Raw genomic sequence first — 23086 nt, forward strand, 5'->3', positions numbered from 1 at the left:
TATTAAAGCTAATTAGACTTACTTAGGGGCGGTGTTGGCCTAGTACTTCAGCGTGCAATTCTCATACCTGAGGTCGTAGCTTCGATCCCAGGCTGTGCACCAAAGGAAACCGACATGTCTTAGATCCAAAAAGTCGAAGACGTGTGTCAGGCACTGGAGGCTGAACACCTACTTGCCTATTAGATTAATAAATGATCATGAAACAGATTCAGATCTGAGGCCAAGGCCTAAAACGGTTGTAGCACCACTGATTTATTTTATTCTTAATTAGACTTAGGCGAAAAATATTGTTTTTACCGAGAATTGCAAACTTATAAGGACGCTATTTGCGTGATAACCTGTGTTTAAAATTTTAATTAACATTCTGTTTAGATCGGAGCGTCGTTCTCGTCTAATATCAGCGCCCACGAACTTCGCCCATGTGTCCCATATGGGCCCCGGAGATGGGATTCGCTCACAGAGGCTGCTAGATTTACCCACTACCCTGGAGACGGCTGATGATCACGATCATCATCAGGTAAATTATAGTAGAATTTCGTTATATGAAAAATTTAAGTTTTTGAAGTTATACTTCTTATGGCGCGTTGGGGAAAAATGATGAGAGTAAATTTTTACGATGCGCGCGTCACATAAAACCGACACCCTGAAGTTTGATAAATGTACGTTTTTTTATAGATGTACAGCAGTAGAGACAGCAGCAAAAGGACGTCACCGCTAACGGTCTCGCATCCAACTGGGTCATACAATGGTAAAATTAACTTAATTCTTCTTCTTTTACAATTAAATAACTTAGTTTAATTTGTATTTCCTTGTCTATCTTTATTAAACGTATGTTTATAGGTTCATGGCGGTCTGGGAGATCGAGAGACCCGCCCACAGAAGCCCCCCCTTCCCCGCCTCTCTCACATCGCCCTATGGATAGGTGAGGATATATTAACATAAAAATGTGTTTATTCATTATAAGTACATGTGCAATGTAATGTGGGAACCCTTTTAAGTAAAATAATTCCTGTGTCCGGGTTCCAAGCTCTTCCATAACTAACTAAATTATAAATTCATTAAAATATTAAAAAAGAAGAAAGATTTTCATAATAAATGTTAACTAAGTCATTAATAATTGGTATTCTAAGGAATTTATATGACCGTTAAGAATGATACTGAAAAATTAAGGGTTCCATTCTATAAGTTTTTTTTACAATAATGCATAAACTATATATATATATATTTATCCAAACCACAAATTCTAAGCCCGATATGGATATTCTTCTAATTATGTTGTCTAATTTAGTTAGTCTAACCACCAAATAGTCTTTGATTTAGTTCGATTGTGTTTTAGTTCATGAGCTCACTTTTAACCAATTAAAAGTTTGCAATTGGATATTTAAGTGTGCTATTTCTTAAGGATTTGTCAATTGTTTTAAAGACATTAATATCTCCAAATGATTTTTCTTAAGAGAAATTGATGTATTCTGGATATTTCAGGTCCGTGGGCGGTGGGTCTGCGGGCAGCGGGTCCTTGCTGGAGAGATCCATCACGCCCCTCAGTTTGGGCAGTATGAGCTCTCTTCACGATGTACTTAAGGTACACTGGTCGAAATTCGATCGTAACCCTAATATTAACATTGATGTGAGTTGATTTATCGCGCGAAATTATCGATTTTTTTTTATAAACTTTGGTAAAAAATACCAAATATATATCCCAATTGTATGACTTTTCCTAATGCATGGACTAAACTCGGAAGAAGTATGTATGTAATATTACACATCAAAAAAACCTCTAATATTCAAAAAAGTTCAGCTCTAAGTACTTCTGACTAAGGTTTTCTTTGAGTATTATGATCATAATTAAAAATTGTGAATATAACCTGAAGGCTTCGATTCCCACAGTACAATATATTTATAATTAGTTATAAAAAGGTTTAAGTTTTATGTTCTTTTGTTTATTTTATATTAATTTAATTTTTTTTTTAAATTTTTTTATTTAAATTTAATTTTGGTTTTAGTTTAATTTTTATATTAATAAATGTTCTATTATAGTATTAAGTAACTGTAAAACTACGAAAAATATGAATTAATGGTTCGGACTTGTACGCGCGAAATAAATGATAATTACAACCAACCGACAAATGTATTTTTCCTGAATACATTGACAGCTATGGGAGTTCAAATACGTTCATATTAGCGCGCACAAGGTGTCTTTAAATTAATAAAGAACTACTTCTCTTTTTATAATCCAAAGATTAGTAAGAAACATAATTTTTGGTGTAGATTGTTCGATTGTTAATCTAAATCGTGTTACAGGTGGGAACAGAGAGTATGGAGGGAGGTCAATCTGACAGCAGCTGTGCCGCTTCGCCCACTCATGCGCATCACGGGCACGATACATGATCGTACGTATTAGACCTTTTTCGATTTTTTATATTTTGATGTGACAACGTCTTGTAAATTGGTTTGCCGGGTGACACTTCAAGAAACTGCGTTACGCTTACAATGAGAGCGAGTGAGAGGCACGCGTCCCTTCCACTCGGGCATGTTTAGCCCGCCTTAGAGCGAGAGAGACAGACATAAAAAGTGATTCATCCTTCTTCCTACTATACGAATGAATATTCACATTAAAATTATTTTACCACTCAAAGTCGTTGTCACGTAAAACTTTCGCCCGTATACCGACTTTACAGGCAACCAATTTTTTATAGGGTAGATACAAAATGAATTATAAACTCTCTGACGAATATAATACAAGAAAATCCGAGGATTTATTATGTAACTGAATTTTTCGGTTTTGAATTCGGGTAATAACATAACCTGCTTGTAAGATATTTGCGAACCAATTCGACTTAGGGTCCTTCAAGAAAAGAGCGTACCAATTCTTAAAAGGCCGGCGACGCAGTCACGAACAGTCAAAAGGCGGCGGTATCGCTTAACATCCGGTGAGCCTCCTGCCCGTTTGCCCCCTATTCTATAAAAAAAGATTATATTACTTTTTAAATTATATTGCGGCTTCATTCGTGGTGTCCTTTTCTTTCTAGGACTAAAATATTTTTCAGTTCGAACCCGTAGTTCCTAAAACCGATCCTAAGATTGCGCGATCACCAAACTAAGATGCGCTCTCAAAAGGAGATAAATAATAATGTTTATTGTCTTCACAATATTTTTCATTCAGGCCCTCCTGTTTGTCACGCTTAATAATTAGTTTTATTATTTATTAATTGACAAACATCTTTCTTCATAATATTAGTGTAGATTTATTAAACTATTTAGTCCATTCCTTTAATTAAAACTTATTTGTAGGAGCCAACTAGACGCGTATTGGGGCGTCGATCTCTCGAAGCTGTACGCTTGCTTTTGCTGACGTTACGACGGTGACGTCACTCGCTTATAAACCTTTAGGAGATTATAATCGAACCTAAAACGTTGCCATGACAACTCATATAAATCTCTATAGCGAATGAACTCGCACATTGACAATACTCTTAAAAGAGAGATGTGACTCTTTTGTCTCTCTCGCACGTATTAACTTCAAAATTTATAAATATCAGTCTTATGCCATTTTTCATAAAATCTACTGCTAAAGAATATAAATTTAGTAATAATAAACTAAAATACGGAATTTACGGCAAAATCTGCTATTCTTAGTGTGAAAACCTATAAAATATTCGGGAATATTTTCTATAAGACTTATAACGTGGACTATAAATAGTAGTACTATATGTAGTCCATGTTTAATAAAAAGGTCGTATATGTAATCTTTTATCATTATCGATTGGAAAGGAAGCATTTCAAAATTGATAAAATGCCATCACATAATTGAAAAATGTTTATTTAAGTGTAAGTTTTTAATTTGACAAGTTTTAATAGAGGACATTTTACAATGAATTAATTGGATATGATTTTTGTGTATATGTACAATAGTTTAATTTACTTTTGTATATTCTTTACTATTTAAAAATTATTTATTTACATCGTGTGTTATTTTTAGTTTAGTCCAAGATTATCCGTAATTTATTTGTCTGTATTTATTAAGGACCGAGGTGCTATACTGTTGTACTAAATTATTTATTTAGTTTGAATTAACATTAACTTTGGACCCATAGACATATCGCTAGATTTCCAAAAGGCTTGTCTATGCTAGGCGATTCCCATTCATTTGTATTAGATTCAGAGTTTCTTAGAGTAGATTAAATTATAGCAAATAAACTATTCAAGTCGCTTGATTGCACCTTTAGTAATATACGAGTTTTGTAACGCTAGTATATCAATTTTTTCTCGTATGCTTTATTGAGTGAACAGTGGCGCTTCAACCTTTTAGCTCTGGGCCTCAGATGGGTATCAGTTTCGTGATCATTTATGTTACTTAATAGTTAAATAGGTGATCGTATGACACATATACTTTCTGTGTGTAAGGCATGCCGATTTCCTTACGATATTTACCTTCATCGTACGTACGTCTTACGTACGTCGTCGTACGTCCACGTGCCCGCATGGAAAGTCCATTCGTGTACGGGGATCGAACTTAAGACCTCAAGGAGTCGCTCGTTGAGACTAGGCCAACACACCTCAATTAGTCACAAATAAATCACCAATAGCTTAATGTCTTGTTAGCTGTAAGTCGGTTACTTACATTTGTATGTGTTATAACAGTTTAGTTTGGTACAACAGAATTGCTACTAATAAACAGTTACCTACTAATAACTAACCCCACCTAAATCAATGATGAATCTTGGACGTATTGCATAATATCTTCTATATTGGTTCCTAAGTGTAAAAAAGTTAATAGTAATATAAATATAATCCATAGTGTCTTCTGGACGTTAAAAGGACGACTAAATAATAGGCTTAGTTGTCGCTAGAGAATTTAAAACTTTTATCAAAATATTCTCTAAGAAAATCTAGCGTGACTTAAAAATAAAGCAGGCCTTTTTAGTTCGGGTTTTGCTTTATTACTACACTAAGTTGGATTTGCATCATTCTACCAAAAAAAAAATAATGAGGTAGTAAAATTATATCGCAATTATAAAAAAAAAACTTTGAAAATTAAAATCACACATGGCAATCTTAACCTGGCCGTTATACTGGGAGGCCATAACGAAATACGGTTTTTATTTATATTATTATGATTATAATGAAATTATATTGAAAAGCGTGCGGCGATTCGAAAATATTAAAAAAATTCAACACAATTTTAATCTTTCAATTGGTATTTTTCTATTAGGCTAATTTGGTTTTAAGAAAAATATTTTCGAATTGTCCGCACGTGTGTAACCTTCCAATGACTCGATAATAATGTTTAGTATAGACTATCGAATGTGGCTTCTAGGTCAATTAGTCTCTTATATTCTCTATTATAACCGAAATGTGTAAAGAATGTTCATGACACTGTTGCGTTGTAATCGTTAACCCCGGAAGGTTTAGGCTGAAAATATTAACTTCACCGTCTCATTATTTATCCATTGTGGATGTAAAAACTAATTAGATTTTACAATAGAAATATGTATACTGTATAGTTGTTTCGTAAGCAATTAAATGGAATTGATTAGATTTTTCTCATTTACAACGCAACAGTCATAGTGTAAATTTATATTCAATTATAAATCGCTAGTAAAGTAATTAAAGTTATACAAGCTTGTATTTTAAGAAAGTTTATTCCGTATCTAAATATTCATTCTCCAGGTTTTTTTAACAACTTTGTAAAGGTATACCCCCAATTTTCAACTAATTAAAGTAGTGATTTATTTAACGTAAACTAAGACAGTCAGACTGTCTACGCTTCCATGTTAACCAAATAAGGTAAACGGTAATCATAATAGACGAAAAAAATTATCAATTTGGTCAAATTAAAAAATAGCAGTAATTTTTACGTGAATAGGTACGTTTATTGTAATCTCTTTTTGTATATTCAAAATAATGAAATATGATATATAATGCTACAAGCTCGTTGACAGTTTATCCCTTAATATATGTATAGGCTAATAGCGGGTTTAGTTCCGAAACAATATTATATAATAAAACACTGCCACTTTCTTTTGTATATTGAGTATAAAAATCTTCACCTTCTTTTTTGTAATTTCATGATCTGATGTCATCTCATATAGCACGACTGTCAGTTGTCAATGATGTCAAACTTATTTGATGTATTTACTTATAATTAATTGAATTTTTGTATGTGTTAGCTTAATTTTATTCACAAAAGATTCTCAGTAATGTATGTGATTATGTAATATGTTAGCCGGTAAATGTATTATAATTATTTTTAATGATCTAGTCCTTTTTGTTTACTTTTTGTGACGTAAGCGTGTCCATTTAAGGTTTTGCCGTTTGTCAATGTCAATTCTATTGTTAAATATTTGGGTTTAAACTTTAAACTGTCAAAACCGATCGAGTGTCTAATAATAGAATTAAAGTTGACAAATGTAGAAAAATGAGATTTTAGATAGGCTAACGCCATCTTGTTTACTGCATTATAAACAAAATGATGGCGTACCTGCGTGTGGGTTTTATACGATTTTTTCATACATTTTACTCGTTTTCAAATCGATGTGTATCCAAAGATATGTATAATCATTATGATTAAATTGTATCGATTATTATTTTAGTGAAATTAGTTTGTTTATTAAATTGTATCGAAAAGAACTGAACCTATATGTATTAATGTATTCGTGTAACTTGCATGGGATCTTTATTGTATTATATAAACATTCCGGAATATACTCAGTATTTTATTCGATTCGTTAAACATTAGTTAATACGCAAACATGACGACAAAAAAAAATCATGCGCATAAATTTCACATGAATTTTTTATTATTTAATTATACTCTGTGAAAAATTGTATACTTTTTGTATTCCTTTCCACGTTTGGTTCGTAGGTACATTATGTATGTATCTTAAAGGATTTTACATAACTTTTAATTATTGTGTAAGTCCAGTTATAACTAAAACTAAAATTACTAATAAATTTCAAATCGTGAGGCTAATTAAATCGGAAATGATGTTTGATCTCAAAAGAGGTATGAAAAGTATGTAAAGTCCTTTTATTTTCTGAATAATTGAACGAAATGCAAACTACATATTTAAAGGAAGCTCAAGGAAATTGCTTTGGAACAACTAATTATAAAGATGACGCAAAATGCGGGTCGTCACATCAGTCTAACCTAAAAATGATTAATGAATTTCGTGTAATCTGTGCTATCTTAGCGTGCTTTTACTAATTTTAAGCGAGTCCATTTTCTTGTGTTTCTGAATGTGTTCAAAGTAGAAAATAGCATATGTCGAGAAAATAGGCTATCTTCACTAGTGATTTGTTTCCTAGACAGATTTGAGATTTTGTTCATCGCCCGATACCTATTTTTAACTATTGGTTGTATTATGATTTAACTATTTTTTTTAAAATATGGTATCATCGTGCTAACTTATTGTAATAGATTGTTTAACTATCTTCCATATATCCTGCTATAACTAAATTATTATTTAGATTGCAATTATGTGAAATCTCAATACTTAATGTATATACATGAATAAAGAAATTTGAAGGATTGTGTTGTTTTATTTATTACTGCCTTTTATTATTCTAGTTATCTAGAATTATGTAGTTAAAAAATTCAAGCTATGCTTGGACCGATACAATGTAGAAAAGCTTATATTAAATAAACTAAGTTTTTTAGGCTGAGAGAAGTGAATGGGTACAATCTTCGACTTCTTACAATACCCATTGTAAGAAGTCGAAGATTGTACTCGGCCAAGTTGCGGTCAAGTTTAAGTAATCGTTTACAGAAAGTAGATTAACGTAACAGCTTTATAGCGTTTTGTTCTCCGTTATCTTCGTTTCTTAAGGTTACATTGAATTTTCCGAAATTTCAAACTATATATACCCCATGTGCTTTTTACAACAGGGTATCCTGTGTATCCTAATTATAGTGTCAATAGTTATATGCATTGCTTGTTCTACATATTGAAGTAAAGTTTTAGTTAAAAGTATGACGTATTGTACCAGGCACGGTTTCCTGTATTGAAGTTAGTCTAATAAATTTTTTATCTGTTCGCTCACTGCAAGATGATTTTATAATATTTGAGTAAGTGATATATTATGTACTTTCACGGTACTTCTGAATTTGATTTGCGACTAGAATAAACGTGTTGCGACGAGAATAGCGTAGTGCATCATTTTTACATTTTATTTGTGGAAAGCATTAAAATGTAAATCTTTAATTACTATATGAATTTTATTTACGCGATTCTGTAAGTGGTGGGTAAGACTGGCAGCTTAGTCTCGCTTAAGTTGTCGATTTACAAAGGCAAAGCCCAATTTTGGCTTTGATGGTCTCTATAAATATGAATTTGGTTGATTTTGACAGGAATGGTCTATCATCTATGGAATGTCAAAATCCATTCTCATTGTTCTTATTTTAGTTTATAAATTTCTGTAAATTTTAGCCAAACAGGTAAATGGGTAATAAATATCAAAAACAACACACAAATTTAAATATATTTATTGAAGTAACAATACTTTAACGTAATTAATGAAAAATTCGACAAACGCAATGGCTCTTGTGCAAAACATTTAAGACACTTTGTGATGTTATGGGGTTTCGTAAATGCGTATAAATACTAAATCTTTTGAAGCATAAATGCCAAATTTTGTGGTAACAAAAAATATATTATTTTTAAGAAATTTCACCCGCCTGGGGCATTTGGTCGGCATTTATTTACTTAAGCTTAAGAATGGTGTTTCTTAGTTTGTCGGCGTTGGCGCCAGAGAACTCTTCAAGCTTCTTGGAACTCTTCACGAAAACAAAGGTGGGCATAGAGTTGATGTTGTACTCTGTGGCGATATCCTCACATTCGTCAACGTCCACCTTAAAAAAAATGTTACCTTTAGTAAAAAATAATAAATAGAAGAAATACTTCGCGATATAACTTTTACTACAGTATTATATACGTCGATGTAGCACTATATTTATGTACGATTAACACGCTAGGTAATTACTATAAATATTTTTTTTTCATAAATCATCCATTGAAGCAAATGCAAAAATAATCGGTGAATCAGACGCAGTTATATGAGAGTTTATTAAAACGGCGTGTAGAATGCAAAGTGTATAAAACAACTCTACTGCGCTAAATTTAAATTGCTCAATTGTTTCATACTGTAATTTTACGGCCACTATTCTAGAATTGACATATATCAAGTTGATTGCATGAGTGCAATGCTTATATGAAACATGACTCAATCGTATGGCTGATGAAATAATACCTATTTTTAATTTCGTTTATCGCTAATGCCCTAGCGACTGATACTTGCAAGTACATGACAGCTACACGCCGCATTTTCTTTTCATATCATATTTGGCAGCGTTTTCTTTATCATACTAATTTTCATTATCTGAGCAATTTTGTAACATGTTATCATAATTAACGCGTTGTATATAAGTACGTTATATAGAAACTGCTATTCAACTCAAAGAAATAACGGCAAATATTTTAAATGTAGGGCGAAATTCGAAAAAGATAAGACATAGAATTCCTGAGGATGTTGTTGCCACCTAAATGTGATAACGCAAAATGTGTCTTTTTTTATTGAGTTACTATAACTAGCCAATATGCTCGACCTATAAACGCACATTATCAAGTGTAACTAATTTATCTAAATTCTATCTTATAGATAAGAATTCTTTGGTAACATGATACGACAACAACTATAAAACATATATACTTTTCGAATTAAAATGTTTGTATGATTGTAATTTGTTGTGATGAAAAAAATTTAATTCTTCTTAAAACACCTATCTATCAGTTTATATAAATCGTCATTGTTAACGCCATGAATTGTAAGAATTGAAATAGACTTTGCTTAATAAATATTTATGTAACTTAGAAGCCGACAAAAATCTATTGATTAGGAATAACTGGGTCACCGCAAGTCGGTAATTACTAAACCATTCCCATTTTCCACTAGCAACTTATCAAATCAAAATGGTTATTACTACAAAAAAGATAAAGTTAAGTCGATTTATTACGTCCATCTGTAAATGTCACTTTTGTTGTATCGGAAAGTTAACAACTAGAAACTGTACATTTTGGCAATAAATACTTACTAATATGCGGCAAATGCGGAAGGAAGTTTACGGCAGAAATATGACCAGTTATGTATTATATAAAGAATGTATTTCTAATTTGGTATGTTTTACGCGAGTACTATTTATTTAAATATTTGTAACACAAAAATCATTTATTGTACTTGTTTCGAATACTTCACAGCAGTTTTAACATTTTTTATCAATCAACGATAATGACATATGACTATCTCTATATTGAATGCAACTAAATTGTACCTTCAGAACAACAAGTGAATCGGCCATCTCGTTGGCGATCTCCTCTAGTTTAGGGCCAATGACCTTGCAAGGTCCGCACCAGGTGGCCATGAAGTCGATCACCACTAGCTTTTCTCCAGCCTCGGCGAGCCTGGACTTCAGGTCGTCGGAATCCTTGATGTGGATGGCCATTTTGTGACTGAAATATTATTTCCTGAGTATTAGATTCACTGTGATGATTTACGCCCAAACAAACAAAAGATGGACATCTTAATCCAAATATTGATAAAAGTGTTCCAATAACCAATCGACAGATTGCAATAGCCATCTGTCAATACATGCTATCTATGATAGGTCGCATCGGTCGTAGGCCTTTGTATGAAAATGACAGTTAAACTATGCCAATATCTCATATAACGTATTTATTAATTTTCTATTTGATTAAAGAACATATTTCGACTGCCGCCTATACATTGCAAGAAATTTTGTACTGTAAAAAGGCAACTGATGCCAAATATATTGCGTCATACATAAAGCTTCATGCATCAAATGTAATTTTTATCACAAATGACAAAGCGATACTAATAATTGTAACAAGTACACATTTATCGTCAGAGGCCCTCGATATTGACCTTCACAAAACCGGAATAAATCGAGACAAGGTGAATTTATGAATCAACTTAGCGTAAAATATATGTGCATCGTAAACGTAGGATTCTCTTCGCACTACTTAAAACGAAAAAGCTAACAAATGAAAGGATAAAGGTTTCCTAATAAGTCCTTCTCGGTACAAATCATATAAGTAGATAGTGTAGCTGAATAAATTCTCTCAATATAAGATAATGTGACTTATTGCGGTTTGGAAAGCCCCAGTTTAATTTAGGAGGAAGTAGGTAATAACAAATCTATATTAAGTATGCCGAATAAAAAAAGTGATACCATGATGGTCTTATGTTCCAAAATAAACGTATTTTTATTTTTAAAAGATTTCATACTTGGTTTATGGTCCTAGATAACTTTAGATTTATCTTATTTATATATGTCAGTATGAGTTCTTAATGTAAGGTTTCTATACAAATTAGGAAAGCCGACCTGAGTATAGTTTTATAAGTAAATATCATTAGACTTTTAGGTTGGCACTACTTAATTACACTACGAACTAGCAACAAGCTTCTTACAAATAATTTCGTATAGATATTTGCGCAAACCACTCAATATCTTCTCTGGACCAGGAGCAAAATATTTTACGAGACTCTGGGATTCAACACCGCATAACAAATACAATCTGTGATGTCTTTAATAAAACAATTATTCTTACCTAGATTTTCTTAACAATAGTTATTTATAACACAAACACTGGTGTTCGCTACGACTCACAATTGACAACTGACTTCAGCTACAGCTACACTGTGTTGACCGAGGAAATTGAGCTGACGACACAAAAAAGCCTCGTCATTGGCCATGGAGGATGAAGTAAGGATGACGTCAGCATTTCTAGCAACTATCGTACAGCGTTTACGAATGACTAACATTATTTAATAAGAGACTTGTGCAAATGCAAAAACAATCTAGTCATTTTGGCGACTAATTAAATTATTATTTATATTTTCAATTGTCTTTAACTATTAATTTGTTGTGTAACATGAAGTTAAGATCACATTTTATTTATTCATATTGAGAGCTACATACACCTATGAACGTCAATATTAAAAAAAGGGGGAGAGTATGTGTGGGGGGAGGGACTCAAGTAAAGGGCGTAGTGAGCATGATTTTGAAGATTTTGGTTCATTAAAAATTGTAATCGACTGCAACTCACAAAATGTACAAGTAGTAGCAGAAGCATTAAAATGTTTGCTATTATTTTAAGAAAGTTTTAAGACTTGTTACCAGCCACAGGTAAATTGAGGCTATTGAAAGAGGATAATATTACCTTATAAGCTAAAGATTTCCAATGCACTGATCTCAGAAATGAGTTCGATTAAAAGTTTATTTGTGTTAGGAAAGGGAATTATTAAAAATGTTTATATAACATTTCACAACATACAAGTAAGTATAGCAAATAATGTTCCTAATACGGAATAGTCATTTGAAACTTCGAAAAAAAACTAGTAAATTGTCAGTGTCATAATGCAACTCAAATTAAAGCAGGTGAAACCATGGGGCACAAGTAGTATCCCTTATCTATATATTTATTACCTATTTTTAAGGCTTTACTATTTATCTTGATTTACAACAAATTTGTACTGTCATCATTATCAAAGCAAACATGTATTGCATGCTTGTTATGTATCCTTATATACAGGTTAACTGTAAGAGTTAATTGACAAGAAAATGGGGTAGCAAATTCTATTTAACTAATAAACAGCTCAATATTTAAGTAATAATTATTTATTTATTAGACATTATTTGTGTTGTGTGGAAACTGATTTTTCTGTCTACTTGCACTAATAATAATTGCTCACAATATATGTTAAAGATTATTGTGATTATACCAGCAAGCAAGCAAGCATATCAAAAAACAAATGTCAGGCATAGAGGATGATCACCATAAAGAAAATAAACACATTTGAGGCAAAAACTAACACTTTAAGAAGCATACATGATGTTTTTTGTATCTAACACATTACAATCGGGATTTCTGATATTGCAGTAAGTTTAAAAACAATTTTTAATCAAACATAGTATTTTTCATTGACACTTTGCAATTGCATTTTAAAAGGTGAAAATGTAGGGATTTATTTCTAATGAATAGTTGTTTGTGTTTTATCAGTGACAATTAATGAAGATAGTAATAGTAAAAGAAACAAAAGCATATTGAATATTTTTATAAATTTCAAGCCACCATATCATTAATAATATATAAGTTCTCATCACATTATTTTAATTTTATATAAGAGCAAAATCAAAATATTTGATCAGAAGAACTAGTACTATGTATTTCATTATTTGTTTTAAGTGTTCAATTGATTTCTAATAAGCTAAAGAATGTATGGGTGTCCACATATCATGTTTTCAGTACAAGTTTAGGCAGAAGCTTTTTCTATGCATTTGTTTAAAACTCCAATTCCAATTTTATAATTTTTCCAAAGAAAATACTGTTAATCAAGAAAGCTTACTTAACTATTATAGTATATAAAAATTGAATTATTACCTGTCTTATCAAGAAAGAAGATATTTAGTTTTCTAGGTGTGGCACTACAAATATTGTTTTTAATGAAGGTAAAGGTAATTATTTTATATTATTTTTACTGTTATTCTGTAGTCTTATTGATTGCATAATTGGAATAAAAATCAGTTTTCCTCATGTCGCCAAGACAACATTCATTGTATGTACATTAACTTTAAATGTAACAATGTTGGTTGTAAGCTATTAGATACATACGCTAATACTACATAAGAATATACTAGGTGTGTGTAAGATAGTAGATAAAACATATTATGTGCGGTGTAGAACATAAGATGTAGGTATGCGGTTTATGACTCACTTCAGGTTTACCGTTTACCTACCCAATACCGACTTAAATATACAAATTCCCAACATCAAGTATAGTTAATCCAGTATGAATTTAAAGAGTCATTTTCTTTATAAATGTTAAAATCACAAATTAACAAAAATTTTCGAATCAATTATAAAATATCCAATATGACTAAGATCGAAGTTTCAACGCAACAAGGTCATTTTTTATCACGAACCATAGAAATAGTTTGAACATGTCCAATGCAGCATTATAGCATAGGAATTAGTATTTCCTATAAGTAAAATATACTCAAAAGCAGTATTTAAAAGTAAAAATACTCACCAATAAAATTCAAAGAATTTCTCGAAAACAGGAGAAGCACGCGGCGAAATAGGACAATCAATGCAAATTGCAAATTGTAATTTTAAAATTGTAATGTCGACTGATGACAGATGTATTGTTAACTGTCAAACAAGTTCCAATTTATATTGGATACTACAAAATATTAAATGTTTACTTTATTTTTATTTAATGTATTAATAAATGTATAAACAATAGTTTTAATATATATATATACTTATCAAAAATATTTTCAAGTCAATTCTTAAAGTAGAACTCCGATAGCATAACTTGGTACCCGGAAATATCAAATTGTCATTTCTTTCCGACAAATTGACTTGTATCCATGGTCCTGACCATTTAAAAAAAATTCTTCAAGTATAAAATTATTTTCAAACTTGTTGGCGGTCTGTAAACAGCTTAAGTTATTGGAAGTTGTCTATCCACAGTAAAAATGGCTCTTGATTTAACCAATATAGGTTCTATGAAAGTTGTGAGTTTGCCCGGCGGAGAGGTAAGTTGAAAGTACAAAAAATAAAATAGATTTTTCAATACGTCTTAAGAAATATTACTCCACTTAACTTTTTCAAAAATACCCATATAAATTCATAAAATGATTTATGTACTTAAAGTTCTAAGTCTTATAAAACCTACGAAATGTGTTTTGTAAATCATACATGACCTAAAACTATTGATGCTTGAATCATTTGTTCTAGAACGAAGTACTTATGTACTAAGCGCTTTATCCGTTTCCTAGTAATTACCTGTAATGGGTCTATTATTATTTTACACTAGTCTTACAAATAATTAAATACCATAAATGCATTCTATTCAAGTGTGATCCAGATAGGTACATGAAATATTAATTGTATTTATTTCTTTACTGTTAAATAGAATATTTTGAAAAGCAATATTAAAATATGTATTTTCAAACATTGATTTATTGAAAAATTCATAGTTGTAATATTTGTTTAACTAAGTTATATCAATTTTCAAAAACTATACATATAGTGTAAAATTTTTGATTACTCAGATTGCATGTGTCATAGAAAAGTATAATATTGATAAAAAATATTTTAACAATAGGCATTTTAGTATCAGACATTTAAAATCTTTGCTATCTTTTTTATCTTTCTTTGGCTTTAGTATTGTTTATCTTAGATTAGTATTTTAAAATTAAAGGAATATCTTGTTGGTATTCAATGGTATGAATAAAAATAGTTGATTTAAAAATATAATATAATAGGCATTGTTTGAAAATAATAAAATTCTATTATAACATGGAATTTTTTTGATTGTGAAACTGGCTAGATAGATGTTATAACTATTACTAAATTAGTTTTAACATTGAATAATAAACTTAAACTAGTTCAAGACTTTAGAAGTAATTGTAGAATTCAAAGCTTCATCCAACCTCCTTAACATTGAAGGGGTAATTAATAGCAGCTGATTAGAAAAGAGTAGGTGTGTTTCTTTTTTTGAATAAAATAACTCATTTTTATGAATAAGAATGTTAATTGTGTACAAATGTACTACATCTTTTTTAGTATTAAAAATGTGTATGGCTAAGGTTGAGTTGTGTAAGCAATAAAACTAGATGTCAGGGACTTTGACAAACCACATAAGAAGAAGAAGGCCCTTGGGGTTTCAGTAACATACACTTGTCGACATATTATAACATTAAATGCCTGGAAATTAATTTCACCATTTAAGTATTAATATGTTATGTACAAGAAAATTTTTTTTAAAAAACAATAATTTATATCTGGTCTGAGTCTGTTGTAAATTATCTAATTATAATTATATTAATAACTTTTATGTACTTTTTTTCTTTTTGTCAAACATATTAATGTTAAATTTCAGAAATCGGAATTGAAAAATTTCTGGCAAGATCAAAATGTGGCTATCGTTTTCTTTCGCCGTTGGGGATGTATTTTCTGTCGGCTTTGGGCTAAAGAGGTAAACATCATCAATAGTTTTGGTAAACATAGTATAATATAGGAATACTCACAACAAGCTCTGAACATAAGGTTTAGACCAGTGTTTCCCAATGTTTAGGTCTATTCAAATGTCTATTTAAATGAATTAATTTTTTCTTAATGGTTTTAATATTCACTGTGTTTAGTTAAAAATTTCCTAGTTATTTCTTTCTACTTATATTTTTTTCAAATATATAAACCTCTGTATGTAACATAAAAATTTGGGAAAGGATTGTTGAAAGTCTAGTCTAGTCTAGTTGTAACAATCCAAAGACATTTATATATCATATTAGACTATAACTGATTGTTAGTAAAACTTATCTAATTATCCCTATTTCACAACTATTTTATTTGTAAGAATTGGCCGCCTTATATTCAGCCCAATCGTGTTAATTCAATAGCGTGTATATATTCTATGAAGTTTTATATTTGTTTTTATCATAATTATCTGAGGCTACGACCAATCATTGTTTTTTTTTATTTTATTGTTGGATACTCGTCGCTTCGCACTTGAAACGAATCACGATTATATATATATTTATAATGTTATAAATGACAATTACAGCTAGATGATATTGCACCGGTTCTCAAGAATAACAACATTCGTTTGATCGGTGTGGGTGTGGAAGAAGCGGGTTCTAAAGAATTTATCGACGGAAAGTTTTTCGATGGCGGTAAGCACGACTTAAATGTTAAAAGTAAAGGACGTAAAAGAATTTAGTTTAAATATTAATTGACTTGAAGTAATGATAAATGTTGTAAAATATTAATTATTAATAAAATGTTAAAAAATTATGTGAAATTTTGTGAGCATACCTATCGTTTAACCCAAAATTTTTATTTTTCATACAATTTTTTTTTAATTATACAGCATACAAAACAAGATACAACCCTCTACGATTAACCCCTGTTTTTATTTGTTAATTAAAGCCTCGTAACTTGAACTCTGAGGTTTATAAAGACAAATATCGTATCTCTTATCTGTCTTTCAATAAGATGTGTATATACTTCGACAAAAGCCGCCCGCCATTGACATATTTTTTTAAATTTTACAATGATTTAAAATTTTAGAACTCTACTACGCTGAAGATCGCTCAATTTACCAGAAACTAGGATTCAAGAGATTCAATGTGGTGACAATTCTCACTTCGTTGCTTTGGAAACAGTCGAGGGAGGCCATCGCCAAAGGAAATAAGATGGGTAAGTATACTTCTATTGTTTCCAATTTTGTCAAGTAATGTTAGAAAAATGCGTACCTATACAAAATTATCTAGAGTTTCACATTTTCTATAAAGTTTTGTCTATATCATCTCTGTAAGCTTATTGAATAAAAAAAGTCAAACAGATATGTCACTTTAATGCATATTTATTATTTTGCTGTTATGGTACCAATATCTATTTATATATTTATCACCTTTGTACAAGTCAATGAATTTTAAACCTACACCAAAGGTTATCTGGAAATTTATATTCATTTTATGCAATTATAAAAACGTATCTATTATGAGTAACCGAGAGGTCAAATAAGATATTATTAAACATAATAAATAAACAACAGGTCTAGAAAATGATCTCGTTGGAGACGGTTTACAAAATGGCGGAATTCTGTTGATGAAAAAGGGCGGGAAGCTCATCTGTCATTTCGCTCAATTTGCGCCAAGCGAGCGCTTGTCAAATTTGGAAATTTGCAAGGTTTTATATATTTTTTAAATTAGGTCTAGGTGGGGATACCAAAGGTGATTGGGTGCAAACAGGTGGGATGTTGTTGGTCGAAAAGGGCGGGAAGTTGATAAACCATTTCAAACAGACTGGGCCAAGCGATCATTTGTCAAATGAAGAAATTTTAAAGGTCAGTTTTATTTCGTCATATTCGTGTCTTATAATAAGCAAGCAGTGTTGGCCAAGTGGCCAGCATGCACCTTTCAACCAATTTGTATTTCCGAACCAATTCGACTTAGGGTTCAAGAAAAGAGCGTACCGATTCTTAAAAGGCCGGCAGCTCGCTTGCGAGCCTTCGGGCAGTGCAAGTGTCCATGGGCGGCGGCGTCACTTAACATCAGGTGAACCTCCTGCTCGTCTGCCTCCTGTAACATTAAAACTCTGAGGCGTAGGATCATGTTCACAGCACCAATGAACTTATGCATTTACATACATTTGGCAATCACCCGGTGAAGGAAAATATTGTGAGGAAACCAGCATGCTTTAAACCTAAAAGTATGTATGAAGCGCGTGTATGAAGAAAAAAAATCGATCACTCACAATGACATAGATACAGAAATCTAAGGCATGATAATGTTGTGACGACACTGATTATAAGTATATATTGTGTTTTCAGTGTTTTGGCTTAGAGCACGAATACAATGCTGAGACTATGGCCAATAAAAAACGCGAAGACATGGAATGCAGCGTATGTATTATTTTATTATAATTTTTTTAACTCTTCCATAAGTTCTAGTAAATCATTATTTTAAAAAATTGTATAAGCTTATAAATACATTAAGGCTTATTAATAAAAATAAAAATGATAGTATTATACTGTCGCATTTGTCGAATCTCGGATATTCCACCGTGCTTTTATGAAATGAAAATTTTAAAATACTGAGATATATATTTTGTCTATGACTCTTTTTTTTACTTAGGTTAAGATATGCTTTAATTATACACACATTATTTACACTAACAATTTATTGGTAGTTTAAGTTTTAAATTAGTATTGCCATTTAATAATATTTTTTTCTTCAGAGGGATTCCAAGTAATCGGTAGATCAGCAGCAGTAGTATCACCACCATAGACATCATATAAAATCACAACATTTCGTCCATTCGTCTTATAAAGTAGAATTATAAAAACATTGTGTATTTGAGATTTGTAATAGTTTTATGAATAAATGAGGCTGTATATGGAACGTCTTACTTAATAGAACGTAGCGAAAAATATGTCGATAATTTCACAGAATACTTTTAAAATCGTATTTTTTTTAACAATTTGACTGTTTTAGTATTCATCTTTCGAACTTTGCTCTCTAAACAATATTCTTCCTAGTACGAAATTCTACCAACCAACCAGTCCTTGCTAGTTTGTATATTTTTGGGCAAGTTATCTCCATTTATTGTAAAAAACCCGTGCGTTGGTAAATAAAACTCAAACTCGACTTCACATGTGTATTTTATTGTATAAAACAATCTATACATACAGTATAACGCGTCGTGCTACATTCATTTTGTATCAGTTATACGATCTGGCAGCACTGGTGCTATGTTGCTGTCTTGTCGCGTTCCGTAGACAACGTCAGTTTGAGTTAGATAATTCTATGGCATAGATAGTTATTTGACATGCCGTAAGATGGCGCTAAAACAGTTGACTGTCAATATTTATGTATGCTGTAAGTTTATATTTTTAATAAAAATAGCACAATATATCTAGGTACGTATGAAGTCTAGTTACAAATTGTGATGTTGCTCTTAATTTGCAGGTTTTTATGATATGGCCCTTTTTACAATTATTATTATATTATTTAAATGTAGTATTTATATATATATATATATATACTTAATTGACTTAAATTTTTTATATTAGTAAGTGAGAAAAATTTATTTAAAAAAATTAAAGATAAATGTCAACGCTGGCTTGTGTTCATTTATTCGAATTTAATTACTGTATGACCTACTGAGTTGCTTAAAATATGTTCTAGAAAGGAAAATGTATTAGATATTTTAAACTTTCAATTCTTCAGACAGAAGCGAAATCCTAAGCCCTGGCTTCAGAGCCTTGCTGAATGTCCTTTAGCTCCCATACATATGATATGGGCTGAAAGAAGATGTAAGAGCAGTCAAGTATAGACAATATTGCCATATGAGAAAAATATACCGGATGCGGACAAGGCATACATTTTAAATCATGGACTGATTTTTATTGTTATCCTTTGGGGATTATAAATTCTAAATGTTTATACTTTTAAAATTTTAATTGTATTTCGATAGAAAAAATGAAAAATATGTTTTTATTATATAAATTGAAAAATGTTATATATATATTGCAAATTATTGTTTATAAATAAATGTTTTAATAAATGGTTATAAGTGTTTTATTAAGTATATACATATATAGGTCCGTTTTTATCTGCCGTGATAAAAAAAAAATAATGGGATGTCAGTCGCCGTCAGGAGCCATAGATATTACCATGTTAAATTTTTTTCCAACCCTTTTAGCTGTGACTGTACATCTATTAGCTGTTTGAGATAAATAATACAATTTTTTATCTGAACCATCATAATAAATTATATCGTTATCACCGTCAAAAACAACAATAAAAGCGTACCCCCTGCTGAATGCTCCCAGTTCCTTCAAAATCCTTTTATCATATTTATAATTCATTTTGTAAACAGCTCTCGTAAAAGGTTGTATGAAGTAAGCGTCGCCATTTCTGTCGGTTGTCAAATAATATATTTCATCTTCAAATAGTTCTGCGCTTTTCGCGCCATTTTTAAGTACATAAATTGAAAAATTATGCATAAAGTATATATCGCCCATTTTATCCACAATGAAATCATCTACTTCGTATTCTGTACCTGGAATTAATTTAGATTTTTTCTTTTCGTAAGTGAAGATCCCCTTTTTACGGAATTCTGAATAAAAAAGTTTCTTTTCGTATTGGAGCTGCCATATTGTTTTATCGTTGAGACCATAGAGTTCAGAGATATTTTTTTCTAGATTGTATCTGTATAAGCCTTGCTCATTTGTCATATACAAATGTTTTGTCGCTTGATCTACTGCGAAACCAAAACTAAAACCGCGTTTTATTGTTTTCAGTCTGACGTTGTGTAGATCGAATGCAGCTGTATAATCCTCCGAGCGGTTCTGATAATGAAAGTATAGAATATTTGAGGATCGATCAATGGCTAGTTGTCCGGAAAATTTAATTCCGTGAACAACCCTGTCGCGTCTGTAGCACACCGTGTTAAGGCACGCGTGACATGACACGCGTTTTGCAAACGAATATCCTAGCAATGTGAGAAATAAGAAGAGAATTTTCATGATGTTTCTGAAAGGGGAAAATAAATTATGGATCATTGTCTCAAAAACTTCTTCGTTGTCAGTATGAGATTGTCATATATATGACATTAGAATAACGCGTCAAATAGACAAGTCAGCCTAATTGCCGCACTGTAAACTAATCATAAATCATAATAAATACGAGTTTATTGACTTATAATTACGTGAATAACAATATCTTACCGTATATATTCGGTATTCAATCAGGTATAGATTTTAATAGAGTCAACACTTGTTTTCACCGTAACACCTATAAGAAGATACTATGGCACAGGAAACAAACAAATGGAGTGTTTTGTTTTTAATAATGTTATTTTATCTAATCGTGACCCCACTGACCTGTATCGTAAATAACATTTATTTTTGTCGATCCCATTAGGTTTATCTAAAAAAATGATTTTCCAAGCCTTTTCACCAACTTACAAAGAGTGAATCCTGATAATATATATCTGATATGTTATTATATTTTATAAAACTATTATTTTAAATTTTTAACAATGGAGGTTTCTGATTTAGTACCTATTTTGACACTGTATAATAGGATAAATAATATATATAATGTATAAATAGGATTATAAAAGTTAACATTTCGTCGTCCGTATATGTTACTTCTTTGAAAATTTTACTTACTTAACTGATTTTATTATTAGTCGCCGCTATTTATGAGACATTTTCTGTTGCGTTATAAAATAAAGATTACACCGGATTCTGTAGAAATTGTAACTACCCTAAGCATTATTTTAATATTAAAAATAAATTGAGATCTGCAAAATATATTTTATCATAACTATTTTATGTCATCTATGTTCATTTGTTATTTATCACACTCTTAGCTACGCTCATAAGCTCAATTCCCTTACCTTGAAAATTTCACGTAAAATAGTAAATTAACAATGAAAACGAAGGCCCTAATAATTTCCCCACAGACTGACATCACGCGCCGAGGCCGAGATTCGATTACCATTCCTATCTCGTCTAGGTCAATACCGAAATTGTTACCTGCAACGATACATTAAAATGGACATTTAGTTAATAATAAAGGGCCAGTTTTATTTAGAGTACGTATATAAAGTTTAAAAAATTGTCTCTGTATAAAGCCCACGGAGCCTCCATATAATTTAGGACCAGTGGATTATATGCCGCCTTTATCAGACCGTACTTTATAGGTTTTAAATCCTCACGTTTATGTCAAAGGTAAAAAAATACGGCTGAAGTTTTGTGTACTTCAAAGTAAAACATTATAAATATGTAATTTTAACCACTGCTATTTGAAATAAATTTAATATAACTTTCTAGTTTTTTTATTTTTTTTACATCATACAAAATTACATACAACCTTTAATTTTCACCCCTCTACGATCAACCCCTATTTTTATATGTTAATTAGAAACATATGACTTGAACTCTAAGGTTTATATAGAGAAAAATTCAACAACCTTAAAAGTTTTCATTCCGGAAAACCGAACAGTCTCTGGGATAGCATAGCAAAATACCTATTCCATGTTTGTATGTACTAAAAAGGTAAGCTCAATAAAATGAGATTAAGGAGAAACGAAGTTCGCGGGGATAGCTAGTAATTAATATAAATAAATAATAAATACTTCCAATAGCAGGCGACTAAATATGATTTTTTATAACTGAATATGAAACCGATTTCCTTTGAGTTCGACAAATAATCCTTTCCATTTATCCCGTATTGGGTACTAAATCGTAGGTTTATACGCGATAAATTCATGTTATTAAATAAGTCTAGGTCGATATACTGTGAAAGCTTTGGCTAACTTGGTCATCATCCAAAGATGCCAACCGCTTGATTTGGCACTTGGCAAACGAGATGAAGGCAGAACTTTACACGGATACAAATATCTAGAAGGCGGCTTTATGTACATGTATCCAATCAAATACTATAATATACAAAACATGTAAAAGCTTATGACAATGATTTTTAGTT

At 31.0% G+C, this 23086-nt stretch overlaps 4 protein-coding genes across 11 annotated transcripts in view; 2 read left to right on the forward strand and 2 right to left on the reverse strand.

The window, feature by feature from the left end:
• LOC111000028 (serine/threonine-protein kinase Genghis Khan) overlaps positions 1–7531 on the forward strand; it is a 43478-nt gene extending 35947 nt beyond the window's left edge. For 6 of the 7 annotated variants that reach the window (XM_045629360.1, XM_045629362.1, XM_045629365.1 and 3 more), the window contains 6 exons: positions 373–517; positions 676–748; positions 841–922; positions 1483–1627; positions 2302–2390; positions 3292–7531. In XM_045629360.1, the coding sequence (XP_045485316.1) occupies positions 373–517; positions 676–748; positions 841–922; positions 1483–1627; positions 2302–2388 (532 nt within the window). In that variant the 3' untranslated portion in view covers positions 2389–2390; positions 3292–7531. The remainder of the gene's footprint in view (positions 1–372; positions 518–675; positions 749–840; positions 923–1482; positions 1628–2301; positions 2391–3291) is intronic. The other variant, XM_045629363.1, reaches the window with a different exon arrangement.
• Positions 7532–8469: 938 nt separating this feature from the next.
• LOC111000041 (thioredoxin-2) lies at positions 8470–14236 on the reverse strand. Of its 2 annotated transcripts, none has more exons than XM_022269366.2 (3): positions 14107–14236; positions 10328–10505; positions 8470–8851 (listed from the first exon to the last, which is right to left on the reverse strand). In XM_022269366.2, exons 2-3 carry the CDS (start codon positions 10496–10498, stop codon positions 8702–8704), a joined length of 321 nt encoding a protein of 106 aa, XP_022125058.1. In that variant the 5' UTR covers positions 10499–10505; positions 14107–14236; the 3' UTR covers positions 8470–8701. The 2 variants fall into 2 exon arrangements, with proteins under 2 accessions (XP_022125058.1, XP_022125059.1); XM_022269367.2 differs by lacking the exon at positions 14107–14236 and adding an exon at positions 11625–11774.
• Positions 14237–14467: 231 nt separating this feature from the next.
• On the forward strand, positions 14468–19239 carry LOC111000037 (prostamide/prostaglandin F synthase). The gene is made up of 7 exons (XM_045629526.1): positions 14468–14617; positions 15967–16062; positions 16648–16756; positions 17154–17282; positions 17798–17931; positions 18418–18489; positions 18825–19239. The coding sequence occupies exons 1-7, from the start codon at positions 14558–14560 to the stop codon at positions 18837–18839; spliced, it is 615 nt and encodes a 204-aa protein (XP_045485482.1). The 5' UTR covers positions 14468–14557; the 3' UTR covers positions 18840–19239.
• Positions 19240–20196: 957 nt separating this feature from the next.
• Positions 20197–21417, reverse strand: LOC111000034 (ommochrome-binding protein). The gene is made up of 2 exons (XM_022269358.2): positions 21319–21417; positions 20197–21124 (listed from the first exon to the last, which is right to left on the reverse strand). Exon 2 carries the CDS (start codon positions 21115–21117, stop codon positions 20233–20235), a length of 885 nt encoding a protein of 294 aa, XP_022125050.2. The 5' UTR covers positions 21118–21124; positions 21319–21417; the 3' UTR covers positions 20197–20232.
• Positions 21418–23086: the final 1669 nt, after the last annotated feature.

Source organism: Pieris rapae, chromosome 9 (assembly GCF_905147795.1).
Source record: "Pieris rapae chromosome 9, ilPieRapa1.1, whole genome shotgun sequence".
In the NCBI taxonomy this organism is placed as follows: Eukaryota; Metazoa; Arthropoda; class Insecta; order Lepidoptera; family Pieridae; genus Pieris; species Pieris rapae.

What these genes read in the sequence shown, in the direction of transcription:
- LOC111000041 (XM_022269366.2), bottom strand. Translation starts at nt 10,498, where the DNA reads ATGGCCATCCACATCAAGGATTCCGACGACCTGAAGTCCAGGCTCGCC. An exon ending in ATTCACTTGTTGTTCTGAAG is followed by an intron (nt 8,852 to 10,327) that starts GTACAATTTAGT and finishes ATTTTTTTTAAG; the next exon opens with GTGGACGTTGACGAATGTGA.
- LOC111000034 (XM_022269358.2), bottom strand. Translation starts at nt 21,117, where the DNA reads ATGAAAATTCTCTTCTTATTTCTCACATTGCTAGGATATTCGTTTGCA.
- LOC111000037 (XM_045629526.1), top strand. Translation starts at nt 14,558, where the DNA reads ATGGCTCTTGATTTAACCAATATAGGTTCTATGAAAGTTGTGAGTTTG. An exon ending in CGGAAAGTTTTTCGATGGCG is followed by an intron (nt 16,757 to 17,153) that starts GTAAGCACGACT and finishes TTAAAATTTTAG; the next exon opens with AACTCTACTACGCTGAAGAT. An exon ending in CAAATGAAGAAATTTTAAAG is followed by an intron (nt 17,932 to 18,417) that starts GTCAGTTTTATT and finishes TTGTGTTTTCAG; the next exon opens with TGTTTTGGCTTAGAGCACGA.